The 20,154-nt window shown below is 42.8% G+C and overlaps 1 protein-coding gene across 6 annotated transcripts in view; it reads left to right on the top strand.

The window, feature by feature from the left end:
* LOC116331879 (microtubule-associated protein 4) overlaps positions 1-20,154 on the top strand; it is a 112,521-nt gene that overhangs the window by 33,361 nt on the left and 59,006 nt on the right. For 4 of the 6 annotated variants that reach the window (XM_039617758.1, XM_039617760.1, XM_039617757.1 and 1 more), the window contains 2 exons: positions 16,908-17,021; positions 18,023-18,109. In XM_039617758.1, coding sequence (XP_039473692.1) covers positions 16,908-17,021; positions 18,023-18,109 — 201 coding nt within the window. The remainder of the gene's footprint in view (positions 1-16,907; positions 17,022-18,022; positions 18,110-20,154) is intronic. The other 2 variants (XM_039617761.1, XM_039617759.1) reach the window with 1 other exon arrangement.

The following is a 20,154-nucleotide window of genomic DNA, read 5'->3' as shown; positions in this document are numbered from 1 at the left end:
TCTCCTGGCTGTCTGCTCATACACAAATAGACCAATGAGAGTGTTTCTCGTGTGTGTGGGTGTGTGCTCCATTTTGGAAATCAGAGCGTCTGTTTTTTTTTTCTCTCTTTTAAGCTTTTTTTCCAGTAGTCTGGATAGTCTTTGTTCCCATCTCCCAACCTTTAAATAAGTAGCCCATACACACTTCTGCTCCTCTGATCGCTATTTTTGGTCATGATGTAGATGATCCATAAAGTGCTGCTCCGCATGGCTTTGCTGGAGAAAGGATTATGCATGGGTATGTAAGTGAATATGTATCGTGTCCCTCACTGGCAAAACCCAGTTCCCACTGCTGCCTCTATCAGCACAGTGTGAAGGGCTGCATCCCTGCATCTTCTACACTTACAGGGTAAATATGGTGGTGGTGGGTGGAGGAGGTCTATTCTCGACCATTCAGAATCTGAGAGGAGGTATTTGCAGAGTCCTCAAGGCTACTGCTAATTCACTTCCTCTTCACAGTAAATGACACGGACGCAGGTAACCACGTTTAAGCTCTGTCCTCGCCCGGCTCATCTATATCTGCCAGTATACCAGTATACCAGTATATATACTGTTATTCCAGTGATGACTGGGCATGCCCTGAAAGCATACCCTGCTTTATTATCTGTTTTATTCTAAATGGAATAACAGTGAACAAAAACAATGTGGATTTAAAAGACTTGAGACTAGTAATCATGCAGTAATACATTTCTAGGGCTGCTATTCTTATAGTTAAAATCATAGTCTCATTCTCGTTTAATACAGATATTCATTCACATAAATATTATGCATCTGTTGATCTATAAAAGCATCTGAACTGCAGTCTGTGTCCACAGACTGGTGGAGCATCAGCAGCAAACAAACATTTCAGTCACACATCCCTGAAAGCCGTCTATTTGTAGCTGCTATTTCGCTGGTTCAGCTTTGGAAACATCTTTTATAGATTTAGTTTTCCGGGGGCTTCTTTGTCTGCTCCTTGGTCTTTCTGTCGTCTTGGCTGCAGCAGGTCTAAACGGTGAGTTTGGGCTTTTAGGGATGGAAAAAAGGACCACGGTAAATCGAATGGGGCTCTTGATCTATAACACAAGCAAACAAGAACCAAAGGAAAGCACTTCCAATAATCAGTCACATGCAGTGGAGGAACTACTTTACGTGTATTTGGTCCATCGTTCTGTTTAAAATCAGCCGCCGTGCGCTCAGACACAAAGTCGAACCACTGCTGATTCACATCCTGTGTAGGATCCACTGAGATGAAGTCACAGTGAGGATGGATGCTGATGACAGTGGGAGGAAGCGGTCTGCATGTAAATAAGTCTGTATTAACTGTCTGCATGCTCGGGCAACTTGTGTTACCGTGGTTACTGTGGTGTTTGCATGTGTTTGCTTCTCATAAAAAAGTGGTTTGTCTCCGATTTGCCACACTGCATCTGTACTGAGCTCAGCAGGAGTACAGTTTAGGCTGTTAAACCTGTTTTGGTTGGGTTTTTGGGTCCTTCCTACTTTGGTGAACAGCAGCCTTATCAGGTACATCGGTTCCATCCATCATTGTTATTGCAGCAGTCCCCAAGGTAAGGACGCAGGCGGTATAAGTAGTAACTGGGTCAGAGGATTGAGAGCATAAGCTGAATCCTGACAGTGCAAATGCAGGTGTGTGTGTGTGTGTGTGTGTGTGTGTGTGTGTGTGCGCGCACTCTGAGATGCTGTATGTCACCTCTGCTGCATGATGCTTCTGCATGGCACACAAACTCAGGTGTAGGATATCGTTTATCTTTTCATATCCAGTAATGAATTGAGGACGAGATGTTTTCTCATTGTTGATTTTGTGACATCTTTACTAACCTGGTTTCTTCCCTTTTCCTCCTTATCCCTTCCTGTTTATCCTCCTTTTTTCCTCCCTGTTTTGTTATATTTACACTCTTCTTTGTTGTTTTATATTCTTCTTTCTGTTTTATTATTTCTTTTCTGCAATGCCTTTTTTTACACTTTTCCTTCCTTCTTACTGCTCCCATGATGCTTCTTTTATCCTACGCCCCTGTTTTTCATCCTTTCCCAATCCCCACGCTTCAGAGGACTAGAACCCGCCTCCATCGCCATGCTGACTGTCAGCCTGCTGTGCTTCTGCTTCTGTGCACCTCCTCCCTTCTCCCCGTACAACACACACACACACACACACACACACACACACACACACACACACACACACACACACACACACACACACACACACACACACACACACAATCTGTCCTATCCACTGCTCCTTGATCCAGCATGAAGGAGAAAGTCTGAGGTTGTGGACAAGACCTCACATCAGCTTCACTCATCTCACACACACACACACACACACACACACACACACACACACACACACACACACACACACACACACACACACACACACACACACAGCGCTGTCCTGACTTCAGCACACGCTGTTCCTCCAAATAAGGTGTTGGTGCGCTGTGATTCACTCTGCAAGCCACGCTGGGTATATCAGCTGTTTCTGGACATATGCACGGTCACATTTGGAATTCATTACTTTTCTCGTGTTTCCTTCTTGAGTTCCTGTTTGACCTCAATGTTTTTCCACTGTTTCCTTTCGAACACTATTTTTTTTCCCTTTGCAAATCAGCTACATTTGTCCATTATTAATAAAGTCATGTTCAATTCATGTCAGTTTCCCAGATGTAAAAGCCTAAAGTGACATGAAGAAAGTCGTGGCCCCGTGTGGATCTTCTCTCTGTGTCTCTTTGTCACACTAAAGCCGACAGTAAAGTTTATAAGTTCACGTCCTCACACTCTTAAACACCATCCAGGCATGAACCCTTTCAGAGCCGCCAGTGCTGCAAGCCTGATCTGTCAACACCCAGCATCCAAAACACACACACACACACACACACACACACACACACACACACACACACACACACACACACACACACACACACACACACACACACGAGGTATTTGTGTATTGAAACCCTACAGAACTATTTCTGTTTATTCTTTTTTTCCATGTAAATGGTTCAGTCCCTTCTTCCCGGTGGAATCCTTTGCACCATCCTTTGTCCTTAATAAACCCAATCTGTAGGTAAGCGACTCCTAAACTGAACTGTCACTGATGTGAACCATGTCAGTGAGACGTCCCACGCCTCTCTGTCTTTTGTTCTTTTTCACTGAAGGATGGAAAGTTTGGTTTGTAGCTCTGAAAACTTTAATTTTAAGTATTTTTTAATTGCTGTTTCAAAAACGTGCGTCTTGTTAAATCTTAGATTTGTTACTGTGTTTGTTGGGTCTGTGGCTGTGATCATCACGTATGCCATCAGTTCAGTCGGACAAACATTTTAGTTTGTCCAAACTTATAATTATAAGTTCCTGGTAGCCACGAGTTAACATCCTGGACCTGCCGCCCACAGCTGTTCATCATTTACAGCAGAGCCGAGTGTGGACTGTGGTTTCTCTCAGACAGCTCTGATATATTTATGCACTGCTGGCCAACATTCACCTGTTGCGACCCTGATTTTGCGTCTCTTGCCTATAAATGAACAGCATATCTCTGTGATGCATTGGAGCTCCACTGACATGCTTCAAGATCTGCTACAGACCCAACAACAGTTCAGTAGAGATTTCACTATGAGTGCAGTCATCTCTGTATGCACGTTACCTGTTAACTTTTTAGATGCAGGGATTGTTCGACTGTGTGCCACAAAGGTTTAGCTCTTGCCTGTTTCATGTTAGTTGTTGTCATAGTGTCGATCTGCGTGTCCTTTTTATAGACTCTCCTCTCTTTGTTGTCTGCCTTTGCCAATAAACAGAAATATTAACACACACTCACCTGGCCTTTGGGTTCTCTTTCTTCTAACCAGACTGCTCTAAACCTCTAATGTCTAACTGCTATTTCTGTCTCTCACAGCCTTTGATATTATTTGCCATGTTTTTTTCCTTTTCCAGATATTCCTCTATCGTAGCAGCTTTCTAAGAGAACAGCATGCTTAATAATCCTGCCTGTAACCTTTGCAGGCGGCGGCGTTTCCTAATGTAAAGCTGGGAGATTAGCGTGTGCCACCGTGGAATGATTTTCTGGTGCTTCTGAGAGCTGAAAGCTATTTCTTTATTACCATTTCCTTTTATGGAAAGGAAACAGAGAGAAAGCAGTCATTTCTTTTTCCTTTGTGCAGCAGATTAAATGTGCACATGGTAAAGGACAAAATGGAATTTTGGAAAGAGGTTTTCCAGCTATATCCGTTTTTGTCCTTTTTTTTAACGGCTCTTGTGCTTTTGTCTGCAGCTTTCCATCATCCTCAGCTGAACTGCAAAAAAATGTGCCAAACAACCAAACTAGTCACTTTTGAGAGGAATGGACATTAAGCTTATTTTTTATGAGTAAATTTGGGTTGACAAGCTGCCATCAAAACAAATTACCATCAAACAAGTGTGCCCAGCACGTTAGCAGAAGAGCTAGCATGGAGTTTGTGTCTGAGGTCCATGATGGGATTAATCCTGCTTACAGAGAGTAGTCTGAGTCAGGTGCAGGTTAAGTTCATTTCAGCTTTTACGGCAAAACTTTGGCAACACGCTGCTCTAACGCTTTCTGTCAGAATATCCAACACAGAGAAGAAAACGTATTTATTTATTATTTTTAGATAATTCAACTTAATTTAAGAAAATGTTTGTGGAATATTAAAACTGTTAGATGAAGGAAACATGTCTGAACACTGTGACGTCATTCTGCCAGAATCCTCCTCATGGTTCAGATTTTTTTTATTAAACCTCATTCTGCAAACCCAACGCTCACCTGAGCCTGGACTGTGAGGTCACAGCACTCACAGTGATCACGGATGGCAGGGCGGAGGTCTGCGTCAGGCAGACAGGAGTTTACTCACAGCTGTGGAGGGGAGTCATGGTAGTGCTGTCAGGAGATGAGGTGGAGGCAGGCAGAGGGCGGAGGAGCCTGAGCACGGGCACCATGTTCGACACCCAAATTACATTAAGGAAAAGTATTGTGTGAGCTGAAGTTGTGGGATTTGGTTTCCCATCTTTCATACTGTGGGAATCATGTTTCCATGGAGCAGCAGAGTCTGGTAGCCTCGTGTTCTGATTCAGAGTTCTCACCTTCCCCACGGCTTTATTTCCCCCCTTATCAGCGACATTAAGGTCAAGAACCTGTCTGCACTTATTGAACCGGCTGCTACTATGAACCCGACTAGTTTATCTGAGTCGTGCCGTGAACACTGGTATTCCGAGGAACGTTTTCAGTGTTAACGCTGCTGTCAGAGATGAGCACCTTCCTTTGGTTTTAAAGGTAATGTTCAATTTCAGCTCGGAGAAACATGAAGAACAGGGTTCAGTCTGAGGCTTTTGTTGAGCTCCTAGTTTTAGTAGGATTTTTTTTTCTGTTGATCTGTGATTTTCTAGTTAACATCTAGTTCATACCAAGAAACAGTTACTAATCTAAATGAACTAAAAGAGGTTTCCATGGGCTTGGACCAGGCAGCAACTTCCAGGGTCCAAAAGTATCTGCAGGTCGCTCTGCCTCTTTCTGAAGTGCTTTAGGTTTCATCCTTCGTATCTTGAGCCTGAATGTTTCAGCCATGAAACATGGATGTCTACATGGATGGATACGAAATATTTGGCTTGTAACTAGCCACCAGACAAAGTACAGACATTCTGTACTTAAGTACAGTAATGTAAGTATAAATACTACTGTTGAAAAAATACTCCAGTGAAAGTTGAAGTAGTGATTCAACTTTTACTCAAGTAAAAGTAAAAAAGTACAGACTCTGAAATGTACTCAAGATAAGAAAGTAAGAGCAGCTCTTTGGAGGACGTTTCTCTTTTTGTGCACAGCTAACTGAACCTCGTGCTGTCACAACGTAATGATCAATAATATCAGTAGATGGATACAAAGTTTAGTCTCACTTTTTTAAAATTCTAATTGTACTCAGCTCGAATTAGAAGAAAACTGTTAGGATGCCTGGGTCGTTGACCCAGGGTTTTTGGGTTTATTATATTATTTATAATTTCTAGTCTTTGGTTTCTTTGAGTTCTGTCTTATGGTTTATGTCTCTGTCTTCTCTAGTTGCTCTGTCTCCCCTGTCAGCTGTATCCCCTTGTCTAGTTCGCGTTTCTGTGTATCCTTTGTTGCTATATCCCCGTGTCCAGTCAGTGTCTGTGTCTGCCCTGGTCCCATGTCTCTGTTCTCTCTGTTGTAGTGCCTGCCTGTGAGTCTGTGTCTGTTATGTTTCCTGTTTTGTTTTGAAGGTCCATGTCTTATGTTAATATATCTGGTTTTGCTTCCTTGTCTCGTTAGTTCTGATTTCTCCCAGCTGTGCCCTCCTGTGTCTCATTCCCCTCGTTACTTCCCAGTGTACTTAAACATGCTGTGTGGATCTCCCTGTGTTTCCCGTGAGTTTATGTTGTTTCCCAGTTTAGTTTGCTTTGTATGCTCGTTTTCCCGTGCCAGCAAATAAAGCTGAGTATTTTGAGTTCATCCCTTGAGTCTGAGTCCTGCATTTTGGGTCCACCACTCCTCCTTGCCTGCCTGCCACACAGCCAACCTTAACAAAAAGAAGGAAAATAATAATAATTTACATGTAAGCTTTAAATTTCCAGTTTCTCAAACCCCACTGAGCATCTCTCCTCCCTCTCCTGTCTTTCTTATCTCTCTCTGAGTGAAGTCAGCTCTCTTTCTTTTCTCTCCCTGCTGTAACACACTGTGAGACAAACTGCACACAAACACTTTGTGTGTTTGGTGATGTTTGCTGAGCTTATAGAAACCCTGCATTTGAAATTACCTGACACTTAAAATGATCTCTCCCTTTTGCAACTTCCGGACACCTGCAGCGTTGATGTGACGTCCTCTGGTGATTAATACCAACAGTGCACGTGTTACTGTTCAGGCTCAAATCGGTTTGGTGTTTGCAGGCTGTGCAGTGCCTGGAAATAATAACTTCCCCACATGTTAAACCAAAAGCAACAAGCCTGTTTTGAAAATATACGGAGTAGAAAGTACAGATTTGTGTTTAAAAATGTAGGGAGTAAAAGTAAAAAACTACTCAAGTACAACTTCCCAGCTCTGCTAGCCGCATACATAAAACACAGCCCGGCGGTGTGCATGGTCAGGATGACAGGTTTCTATGTGTTTTTATTGAATTAAGTTTCTGACAATCCATCAGTCTTTTCTAAGACATAATTAGCCACTAATCAATGTGATTTATGAGTACAGTATTCATTTTTCTGTTGAATAACTTACAAAAAACGACTGACTGCACCTTTAAAGTGTGTTTTAAGGGGCTGAGTGAAGGTAGAAGGAGAAGAGCTGAAGACTTTAGTCATATATGTTTTATATAGCATCACACAGTAAAGACATGCCATAAACTCGTGTCAGTCACTGCTGTGCATGATCAGTGTTTTGGTTCTCTCGTCCTAATGTTTGGAGTTCTGTTAGAAAATGCTACTTTTCAGATTTTAGACTTTGTTCTAAAAATGAATGAATTGAATCTATTGCACTGAAAAATTGGAGCGTTCTGCTAATTTATTCAAACTAAAAGGCTAAAAGTAGAGTTTTTGTCAGATTTTATTGCTGTCAGTCTGCTGTACAAACCTGACGTCTTATTTTCTTGATTTCCTCATTTGGCTTCGCTGATCTGTGACCAAGATAACCAAAAACATTGGAGTATTTGACAAATCTGCCAACTGTCTGAACCTCAGCAGTCACACAGGCCTGTTTTCAGTTATGTCACATGAGGTTTATGCGATCGAAGCACCAGAACTTCACACTTGTAGCTGAGCACATATTTATCCCGTTTTTACTTGAAGTGATTTGGTAGAAATGCGAAATCTTTCCTTAAAATATTCATGATGCGGCTTTAATCCCCAAGCTGGGAAAAAAACCCTAATTCCTTCCTCGGTGAAGCTTTCTGTCTCCACCGTCTGTGTGTGAGGACTTCTTATATTCAAAGGTGTGTGTGTACGCTTTTGTTTGGACGCCACCACACCCACTCTTCTTGAGTGCGGAGATCTGAGTGTGGCGTCACATGTGAGATGCTCTGGGAGGGGAGCAACAACTAGTGCACAACTTGTGCTCTCCACTGCACTTTGAAGCGTGCACCCGTTCATCTGTTGCTTTGAGAGGTCTGAGAAATCCCTGCTGGTTGGAGCTGAACGCAGCCCCCCCGCCTGCTCGGCTTAGGACAGCCAGTTGTGATGTGTAACAGCGAGGCGTGCATGATTGCAAATATGAGCAAAGAAACGAAAGAAGTCAGAAATCCTTCAGAGGTCATTCATCTCCTTAATCCTGACAATAGAAACCAACAATCACTGATGTGAAGAAGGTCAGGGAGAAGTTACAGCAGCATTAAAATAGCCACAGTGGGACTGCCGTGTTTCTCTCTCTCTCTCACACACTCTCACACACACACGCACGCACGCACACACACACACACACACACACACACACACACACTCGCGCTACAGAGACGTCTTATCAAAAGCACCTTGCCTGTCTCCTGCCTGTCAGTGCACATCACTCTCACACACTGCATTAGCTGTTCACGGCCTGGTTTCCTCCAGGACCTCGGCCTCCTCCCCTCACAGGTCTGTTTGTTTCATTTTTTTATTTGAAGTGCAGCGTTATCATTACATCTGTGTTGTAGTGTTTCACACATTCAGCTCATGTACATGTAAGCTAACACAGTGCACTTCAGGCCACACCCACCTTCAGAGACGTGCAGGAGTTATAAAAGCAGATTCAAAATCCAGACTTTTATCTTTCCTGTCATGCAGAAACACTAGAGTACCATATGGTTATGTCTGGACAGCATCCATGGCTTTAGAGAGACTGTTGGCTCTCCTAATCCTTTCTCAGGATATGTGATGTCCTCCTTTATCTTTCTTGTTCTCTTTTCACTCACATTTTTACCCTTGTAAAGCAAATTCTTCATAGAAGTTTTAAATAACTGAATTTTGGGAAGGAACAGCAATGAAATGCAGCTTCTGTACCTCGACATAAACTCCATTTAGTACGAAGTTCAGGGAGGACGGTTCCAGGAACGCTGGATAGAAATGTACTGGCATGTGCTTGGATTCAAACAGATTCTAACTACATGATTAATGCAGTGGCATGGCTGAATCAACAAGACACCGTAGATGTTTGTCCGGGGCGAACAGCAGTCTGTCCCCTCGGTGAACCGTCACTGAGCGCCTGTGGTCCTGCAGCAGCCCTGACCCAGCCGCTTCATGCTTACTATCACAGCTCAAAGAGGCTCAGGAGCAGGGAGAGGAGGAGGTCAGCTGGAGGACAGCTGCAGGACTGCAGCCTAGCCTGCCAGCTCCACCCAGATTAGACCGTTTTGGTAAAGCAAACCAACACTGGCAGAGTGTGGTACTAAGCTGCTGTTCTCGAATATCTAACTATGTTGATATGTTTTGCTGCATTGTCATTTGGGATGTTCCACTCATTTTAAAACCATCTGATCTCGAGTCCCTGACATGCATGTCACTCACAGCACGCTCTCTTATTGTTGCCAAATTAACGACTCTTTTGCTCAATGTAGTAACTTTTCACAGCCCTTCATAGTACTGCTTCACAGTCGTGGGTCTTTCTGTGCTCAGAGCTCTTCACATGGAGAAACTGCAGCTTTCTGTTTCCTCCAGCTTCCTCCCTGTTATCATTTTATCTTAGAAATCACACCGTAGCCACGATCCTTAACCTGAGACCATGTCCTAGTTGCAAGCTGTCTTGTCTAAACAGTGAAGGATTCCTAAAGATCCCAAGTAGGCCATGGCCTCATTCTTAGAGAGCACGCTCTGTACATTTTCACTATTATAGGAAGTTCAAGATGGATCTGTGCAGGCTTTGTGATTTACTGCACTTTTGCTTTCTTAATATAAGCTTGCTTTACACCACAATAAGTTTTTCCCCCTGGGTTAGATTCTGTGCTGACTGTTATTCACAGCTGTCCCATCCATCAGTCTCTTATACCTACTTTAAAGTAGTAAGAAGGCCACAGCAGCTTTACATGTTAGTATTTTTTAAAGCTGCACTGTATTTAGCAGGTTGGAGTCTTTGCCGTGACCCTGTCACTGTACTGATGCTGTGGAAATGTTTATTGTGATGCTGACCTGACAGGCCCATTGTCTTGGTCAGGCCTGGTACGGAGTCCCTCTATCTGGCAGAGCAGCAAAAACATCACAGTTGCTTCTTTGACACTGTGATGCAGACTTTAGCCTTTCCATGTAGAGTAATGTAGTGACCTGACCCTTTACCTACCATGTCTCTTAGTTTACTTTGGATGCGGTTCTGTTCCCTAATTTTGGTTATGTAAGAATTCATCTTTTTCTGAATGGGAGCTGAGACAGATTACGTGCTGGACAAAGAGTCAGCTGACGATTGGCAGCAAATATATCACAGTCTATTTCCTGCAGGGTTTGAGATGTGTTTATATTTCAGCAGTGTGATACCAGATCAGAGTTAACATGCAGGTAACTGTTACCTGGCTAAAAGTACAGCAACATGGAACACTACATGGAAAAGAAACAGAAATGGGAATAATGGGAATAATCTTTGTACAGTATTTTTTTTTTTTCAAGATGGCTAAAAATTGAAATCCTGAATCAGCTAAGCTGAGTCTAATTGCTGATACTTAACAGATTAATTTGTAATTGTAATCAGAGCCTGTTCAAAGGTGATTGGTCAATAGGTGAACTACTAATCAGCTATTGGTCCAAGAATCCTTCTCCTGTGACATTAGTAAGATGTGTTTACTGGGCTTCTGTCACATGGAGCTAGGGCTGGGCGATATGGCCTAAAATTCATATCGCGATATAATTTGAAGCATGTGCGATAACGATATATATCACGATATATTCTTTTCTTCTGTATAACGTATTTTCCACACTATAAGGCACACTTAAAATCCTTTAATTTTCTCAAAAATCGAGAGTGCGCCTTATGTATGAATTCTGGTTGTGCTCACTGACCTTGAACCGATTTTGGCGTGTAGAAATCTGTTAAAAAATGTTTTAGTACAACTTTGGTAAGCCTGCTGATGGACTGCTTGATGGATTGTCAGAGCATTACGGCTGCCGTAGTGAGGAGTAATCTGGGTCCAAAACTCCGTCCCCTTCAGGTCCCAAAGTCAAACGAACACTGAGAGTTAAAAACAGTCTAAATTCTTTCATCTTTAATTAAATCATCAGCGTTGCTGCTTTATTGGGTGTAACAATTAAGTTTAACATCCATGAAAACAGAATTTATTAAATTTAACGGAGTTAGAAGTTAACAGGAAGTTAGCTCGCTAGTTTACACCTAAACATTTCATACCATGTTCTGACAGAGATTTTTGAAACTAATTCAAACGTACAGCTCTGCTACCACTTCCAACATAAGTGAAGACAGAAACACTAAACAGCAGTGGCGTTTGCAGGGTTACCGAAGTTGGACTACCTGGTATATAATGTTGTGCTACGTGATTGCTAGCGACACAGCTATGTTAGCATAACACTAGCACAGTGAAGCTGGAGGATGAACGCCAACTTTTTTTCCACTCGATAAAAGTTAATGTGAGGGATTCTGGTGGTCAGGGACAAATGCAATTGCATAGCAGGATGCTGTACACGGGCCAAACTTCAGTCAGGAGAACATAATTTACTGATGATAATGGTTGTAGCCGCTGTGATACTTTCTACCAAAACAGGCGCAGCTTGATGACATCATCAACATGCGCTATCGCGATATAGTCAAAATCTCTATCGTTGGCCAAATCTATATCGTTTCTATCGTATATCGTTTATATCGCCCACCCCTACATGGAGCTTATGATTTGTGTCTGAAGGGTGAGAATCACTTATACATGCACAGACATAGACTCTAAGTGTAAGTGTTGACTCTTGAAATCGCAGACAATCAGTCCCATCAGTCATGTATGAATCTCACAACTTCAGTGTAGGTAAATGGAAATATATAGCACCTTTTTTACACTGCTGGAGCACTCAAAGCACTTGATTCAACATGCCTTTTTCACCCAGTCACACAAGCACTTTTTTTTAAAGCAAAGTTCTTTCTGTCTACTCCAGTTCATCCAAAGCTATGGTGTTAAAATTCTGGTCTAGAGTCGTAGTTGTTAGGTCATAACTAAGTTTGACTGACTGTATTCCTTGGCTGAAGTTGTCCTAGGTGTCCTACAATGCCCCTACAACTAGTTCATGCATGAGTAGGATTAAGCAAAGCTTGTGTGTGTGTGTGTGTGTGTGTGTGTGTGTGTGTGTGTGTGTGTGTGTGTGTGTGTGTGCGTGCAGTTATGGCAGAGTAGTTCTGAGTGTGTCCTCAGATGCCTCTGATTTGTCTAAGCAGTAGCTGCTGCAGTCTGTCTTGCCATATTTTGTCCTCATACTGAGGTCAGGCAACCCCCAGCAGCAGCAGCAGCAGCTCTTACATAATGCAGAATTTAGCTTACAATAAACAAAGACTCCCACTTATTATTCTCGGGCAAAAGTCACACTTTGAGGTACGAGCCATTACTGGCCAAAGTCACCCTCGTGTTTCATACTAGCTGAGGGATTTTGCTTTTGGAGGCTTCTTTTTCAGCAGCATTGATTGGTTACTGGACCTACAGCTAGATGGTGAAAGCAGTGTGACCAGCCTTACAGATCAAGTGGTCCAAGAGAACTGAGCTGAACTTGTAGCTGAAAGAACTGGAGTTAATCTCTTAGCATCAACCACGTAACAAGCAAATAGTTTCAGTCACTGTCAACACCTCTTTATAGAATCAGTTTCAAACACTTCAACACAAAGACTGTGGTAACAAATCGGAGTTCATTTCAAAGGTCGCCTCTTCTGGTGCCTCTTTAGCACATGGCTAAAACAAATCCAAACCTTAACATTAATGAGTATGTGGGTTAAACTGCCACCAGCCCGCTATTTTCCCAAACCCAAACATTAGAGCTAACGGGTGCATTTCCATTTCGGTTCAGATAGCCAAACAACAAAGAGTCTCTCACCTACCCTTACCCTGCTGTGTTAACATAAAACTCAGTGTTGCAGTCAGGTACAAAAGTGACCCCCTAAGACTTCCTCCTTAAATCCAGCTCCACAGAGTTGCACATATGACAGTTTTTGAATTAAATGATTAAATTAGCCTCATACATTTACTGTTTTATGTCCAGTTTAAAAAATAAGCCATACATGACAGCTTATGCTTTACAAATGTAAGACTGGAACTGGAGTGTAACTGGTTTCCCCTCCTTTTTAAAGCAATCCAGCACCTCACCGAATATAAATTTGCAGAATTTTATGGTTCAGGAAAAGCAGGTTTGCAGTTATGATCTTCCATTTAATCCATTTTTACGTGAAAAAATTGCTGCTTTAAGATGTGTCACACATTTGATCCATGAAATTCAACTTTTTTATTTAACAGATGCATACACATTGGTTAACATTCAACCCTAGACAAATGTTAGAAAGCCAAAAGCTAGCCTGTTATCGTCAAATGTGGCAGACCTGTGATACCACATAAGAAAACAGGAGTCTGCTAGCACTAACACTTCTTTAAAAGTAACACAACAGAAGTTTTCAAACCTCAGATTTCCCAAAGTTTAAACTTTGCATTACAAAGTTAGCAATGCTCAAACACAATCAGCCAGCAGAGCTCAGAGTTGCCCATTTGTGATTTTTCTGGCCTCTAGGGAGACAGTTAAAGGTCACCAGTCATGATGAGTGTTGACACTGTAATGAGCGTCCGATTGCGCACTGGCTCACCTGCTAGGAGCTGTTCAAATTGGTGCACACACTTACCTGCACTCACTTTTGCTGCTCCACAGTCGGTCTTCCTCCCTCTTTCAGGCTGAGCAGTTCACCATCGGTACATTAAACACAACAGCACAAATCCAGCATGAAATTTTCCCCTGTGGACTGAACTGAACTACTCAAAATTTGTCTAAGCTAAAAGACCTTAGGTGCAAAAACATTCACCAAGCCCAGATCCCATTGTTTCACACAAAAGTGAACACTGAAGTGCAAATCTCAGCCCCTTAGACGTTGTATCTGGTGTGATGCAGATAGTAAGTGCAGACGAGTTCAGAGTGGATTAAAAGACTAATATTGAAACTTTCTGCAGATATCTGTGAACATGCCAAGATCGGCATGAAAGATCAGCATGTTGTACGCAGAAGTAATTACATTGTAAGTAATTTTAAGTAGCACGCTAGTCATTTTAAATTAGCAGGTATTTTACAGGAAAGGAGACCAACATTATAGTGTAAGGAGTTTAAAGTACTGCATAATGTCTTTGCAGTTTTGAAGTACTTTAATGAATATTTCCCATCTTCATTGTAAGTAGTTGGACAGCTGGCAGTATTATGGAGTATTAACTTTGACTAACTTCCAGGTATCTTAGGATGCTGCTTTCCAAAGTTATGTTAGTTGAAAGAGGAGAACAGTCTCTATCACATTTATATTGGTAACATAAACGAACTATTGAATAATAGAACATTCAGCCATCATGCACATCCGCATAGTTAATGTTAAATTAAAAAAAACACAAAAAAAACGAAGATCCAAAAAGGCAAACGTAATCCAGAGCCTCTGGGAACACGAGGGTCCTGTTAGTAGGGCTTCGGGATTCAGTGTCTTCACGTCCAACACGTAACACTCTACACTCTGTGACAAATCATTGATATGTCACGCTTTTCGGTCACCCAACGCATTCGGAAACAGGAGGAAACATGAGAACCGTCTAAATCTACACATGTACATGCATTTTACTTTCTCATCATGAATTGCTTTGGAAAACACTAACACGGTTAAGAGTGTGGTTAAGGTTAGGACTAAGGTTAGGTTAGGGCTGGAATACACGGCGGGAGCATCATTCTACTGGATTTCATCCACAATCCGGCGCGTATCACAGGGACGTGGAAGGTTACCTTTGGCGTTCCTATGGCACGCCTCGGGGCGTGACAAATCGTCGGAATGTTACGCGTCGGGAATGAGAACGGTCTCGTGGGACATGTAGCCTTCAAATAGTTCCAGAAAAGTCTTTAGCAGGCAGTTAAAATGTCTGCTGATGACATGCAGACTTTTAAAAATGCATCTCAGACTGTCCTGCTACATGGTACGGCTAGCATATGTCGCTAACTCCAAGGCTCCACGAGCCACCACTGCTGTATGAAAACAGAAAAATAAATGGTCCATTGGCGTGAATGGACTTGTGGGCTGTATTATGAACTGTTCCCAATGTACCTATGTGCAATTTATGTAGAAGTAATTTGTTTCATTCCTTTTTGTTTTGTTTTTTTTACAGTTATTTTATGGGTGGGTGTAAGGTGGATGCTGGATTGTGGAACACTGTAACCCCACATGTATGAACAGCTCTGACTGGAAGTGATTGGGGTTGATGAAGCAAGGTCATACAGAGCGTGCAGTTCTGATGGCAGAGACCACGGTTAAAAAGGCTTCTGTTCTGACGGGTTGACTGATTGGTTCTGTCTGCTAGTACAACTTCTACTGTTGCCTTAGAGATGTTTTCTTTGAGTGATGGGTGCCCAGCAGACAGCAGCCAGTTTGGAGGGTTTCTAATAATAACACAGAATCAGAGCGAATTGAAAAATATTTGAAATATTTCCCTAATCTTCTTTATCGAGTGGTGGTTCGTGTACAGATAAGGGAGCAAGGTTCCATACAGTGCACTTCAGGCTCTGCTTCTACTGATTTCAGCACCTTGGACAGAACCATAGCACTAGAAATATTTGCCTGATCGTATGTAGCCTGTGATCTCATAGTATATTGTTCTCATTGGTGAGACAGAGGGACCGAGCGAATGTTTTTGAGCGAATGGGTGACCCTGCCGACGGAATGTTTTCTGCCTCCTGTCGAGACAGACAATGTGCACCCCACCACGGCCCCCGTGCACGTCTGATATATGAAAGCTTTTTTGACTTTGGGTGGCGTCCTGTCTGTTCGCCTCACTGTCACCCTCTGTGGACACAGCTAGGAGAGGGTTGCCAACGGTGTATCCCTCCTTCTCTCCGCAGCTTCTCCCCTCCCTCCATTACTCCCCTTCCTCAATCCCTTCCCGTTTCTTCTATTCCTTGCTCTGTTTGTCCGCTCTTTTACGCTCGCTCATCCTATAAATCCTCTTTTCTGCTTTTCTTGTCTCTTCTCACTGAAACTTCTGATCAATTCCTCTCTGCGTCTTTCTCGCTGACGCCAGCCTGCCTTTCCCCCCTCGTCCTTATTCCGTAGACTCTTTCCGTTTTTGCCTCTCGCACCCAAACAATCAGTTGGAGGTCTGGGACTTGTTGGAAGGATGATTACAGGGTTAGAGAGGAAAGGAGAGGGCTGTGCGAAGTCAGGGAGTGTGAGGGGAGGCGCTAGCTGGCGGGGCCTGGGACCTGAACTAGACAGACAGTAAAACGTCACCACACCAAAGCCAGACTCCCCGACTGTGATCGCGTGTGTGTGTGTGTCTGTGTGTTTGTGTCTCTGTGTGGTGATTTTGCGTGTGTGTGTGTGTGTGTGTGTGTGTGACTGGGGGTTCACAGTGTTAGTAGCTCACAGCCAGCTGAGGCTGCAGTGGAGACAGACAGAGACAGAGGCTCTGAGCAGCACATAGCAAACACCACTGATTGTTGAGTTGTGTAGGACTGGGATATCTGCTTTTGGGAGGAAATTTAGCAGGTGAGAGTACAGTTGTGTGTCTGTGTGAGCCTTTCTTTCGTGCAACGTGCAAGTGTGTATATTTTGGCAATGCCTGTTGTATTTGTGAGTAATTTGTATGTCAGCATGTTTGTGTGATTTCGGTAGCCTTGTGTCATTAAGTTAAGATTTTACATTAGAGCATCATCAGCGAGGTGAGTGAACTAACATTCAGTCATCTGTGTTGTTACTGCTGCAGGTAGTAAACTGACCTCGGGGGGACAGACAGCAGCGTCGCACCCGGAGCCGCAGGGAGAGGTGCGGCCACACTTGCTTGACCAGCAGCAGGCCTTGGCTTCAGACTTCTTATCAGGTACAGAGTTTAATGGTTCCACAGTATCTTATCCTTTCATCTTAACTTGTTAACACTGATTCATGACATCTTTTGGACCTTCTGTGGTCACAGTGGGACATTTTCAGCTAGGAAATGATGTCATTTTTGACTTGGAACTTTTTTACTCAATGCCCAGTGCTTGAGTCTGACTTTGTAGCTTCCAAACCAGTGACTGCCCCATATCCGAAACATCTCAAGGTTTTCTGTGTGTCAGAATTAGTTTTAGTTAGAGTTTGGGCGTCACATATACACACAAAGCAAGTGTATCACTAACTAAACACAGGAAACAATAAACATGATGTCCAGGTAGGATTTAAGAAAACTGGCATTGAATATATGTATAAATATTTATATATAAACTGTTGACTAAAATGTTTGCATCGGTTGTTCTCTGTGATTTCCAAAAAGCTTTTCACGCTGGCTCGTCCTCGCCTGAGCGCGTCTTAAAGGCGCTCGGGCCCAGAGAAGCAGCACAGTTGGAGCTTTGGTTCACGCGTATTACTTTGCTTTGCATGGTGGATACAGTCTCAGAGTGTAGCGACTACGTTTCCAAACCCATGCAGCTTATTCACTATAGTTTTTGTCTTTGTCCAATGTAGATACAAATTATGCGCATTACATGAAAGAATCCACAAATTATGGTACAAATGTAGCTTAAATGTATTCATTTTAAAGTAAAAATTTTACTCTTAATAGATGTACCCATGCAACGGGCCTTCTTTTTAAAATACTCATTTCTAGCATCATACCAACACAGAGCAACATAGATTGTATCTAGAATATAAATAATGGTTTGTATCCGCTCTCCTCTGTGTTGTCTGCCCTCACTTCACACCTTTTGAATTGTTAATGCTCTCACGCCCAGTGGCACCTCTACTCAGTCGACTTCTCTTCTACATATTTGCCTGCGTCTCATTGCTCTCTCTCTTCTCTTGTCTTCTCTTCACCTTTTCCATTGTTCCCTCCTTCCCTGCTGCCAGCCTCCGTGGCAAGCTATTCTAATCCTCTGGGCTTTCAGACCCGCCCTGCCCAAAAGATGGATACTAACCTGATGGGAGCGTTTTCAGGTATACTCCCAATATTTCCTTCTAACAGAGTCATAGATGTGAGTGCTGTTGTAATAGCAGTACTGAGATATTAACTATTTGTGTGTGTGTGTGTGTGTGTGTGTGTGTGTGTGTGTGTGTGAGAGAGATATGAAATTGAATGATGCTTATCATTACTCAGCAACACTGTCTGATGGGTCTGTATTACTACAGAATCTCTTATTTAAAAACACAGAGCGCTCACTCATGCATGCATGGAGAGCCTGCTACACATGAAGTGCTGTGTTGTGTCTGCAGCATTGATATTGTCATTGCAGTCTGCAAACAATTACTGTAATATTTCATATCTATTGTGTATATTTAAAGTAAGAGCTTTGTAATCCATGTGCATATGTGGACTTTGAGGTGTTTACTCAAGAAGTATCAAATATTGTGTTAACCTCACAGCAGCTGAGTAGCACTGAAGTCCTGACCTCTCTGCTGCAGACACGGGGCTTTTTGCAGGAGCTGTCAGTTAGCTCCATTCTTCAGAACCAGGTCAAAAATGATCATTAATGGTTTTATCTTCCGTCATAGAAGAAACATTTGAGAGTTCAACATGATAATTATCATAACCATCTCCGGTCATGGACGGCTACTCCAGTGTTTACTCTGGTTTTGCTCCTGTTTAGGTCATTTCTCCTTTTGCTGTAGGCTTCATCTGCTTCATGTACTCACTGCACTACTGTGTGACTAATTATCGTGTATGACAGTACTAATATTAAATACATGTTTTGTGCTAAAGTCAAGACTGTTCTGTCTTCACATCCTGTTGATGGCTTCTTAAACTGCTGTAGTAGCTACAGCATCATATCGTAAGTATCTGTAAGAGTATTTCTAGCCTTCCACAGCTGATGGATGGGCGGGCAGAAGGAAGTCACCTGAGATATTCAAATTGATTCATATTAAAATTCTTGGATGCGTTGGGATCTCAGTGATTTTGACCTGTTCCTTGTGTTTGAGCCTTTCCTTCTTCGGATTTACTAACATGTTCTCACAGTGAGTGCTGTGTTTAGCTTCACATTATACTCAAACAGTCTTTGATATGATTTGGATTTCATAGCTGAATCGATTACTACAAAAAGCAAAGTCCCTGAGGCAGCAACCAACCCTGAGCACTAACATTTCCACCACCATGCCTTACAGTCAGGAAGAGACTTTTGAATAGCTGCATTTGGTCTTCTGGTGTTTCTCAGTGGAAAACATTGTAAAACTTACAGTTAACAAGTCCAACGTTTGGAGTCTTTGTTGGGTCAGTGTTTTAAAGGTGGAATATTTTGAGGGAACGGACTCAAGCACGTGACTTTCATTTAGCGTTAATAACAATATGATTGTTATTCCATCTGCAGTCGCTCATATCTAGGAGCACGGCTCTGGTCTGGGACCTCTCCCTTCTTCCTATAGTCAAACAGGAGGCAAAGCAGCAGTGAAAGAAAGTCTTCACAGAGGAAGCAGTGAACATGAAATGAATGAAGATGAATGAACTTATAAACAGTCAGAAACAGGAAGTGGCATGAAAGGGAGGAGCCAGAGTGCAGTATGGGTTGTAAAGCAGCTTGCAGAGGCAGCAGTGAGCGCTGAAACGATTAAAATAGCATGCCCGTTATTATAATATCACCCCTGAAGCTCTGCCTGGCTGCTGGCCTGCCAGAACAATCACTGTGCTCAGTTTCTGCAAACACACCTTAACCTTCATTCTCTGTGGATGATTACAGCTCATTAGATTTCCTTCCTCATTAAAAATGTGACTTCCAACCAGGAACTTTGTCCCAGAATAGCCGTTGTCCACGCTGATGAATTGCATGTGTGGATGCAACCCTTGTTAGTTGCATGCAGAGCTTTAGCCGTCACTGGCTTGGTATCTGCTGGTAGTTTGCAGAGTGACACACACACACTCACAGTGTGAGCTATAAGGCTGAGTTATGCCTTTCACCGTGCCAGCCTCTGCAGAGCCAGCTCTCATTGTTGCCTTAATGAGACCTGTCGTCTCTGGGCCACCCAAATACCCTCCAGGCTTGGACACACAC

Source organism: Oreochromis aureus, linkage group 9 (genome assembly GCF_013358895.1).
Source record: "Oreochromis aureus strain Israel breed Guangdong linkage group 9, ZZ_aureus, whole genome shotgun sequence".
In the NCBI taxonomy this organism is placed as follows: domain Eukaryota; kingdom Metazoa; phylum Chordata; class Actinopteri; order Cichliformes; family Cichlidae; genus Oreochromis; species Oreochromis aureus.
This window is presented reverse-complemented; position numbering and strand designations above follow the sequence as displayed.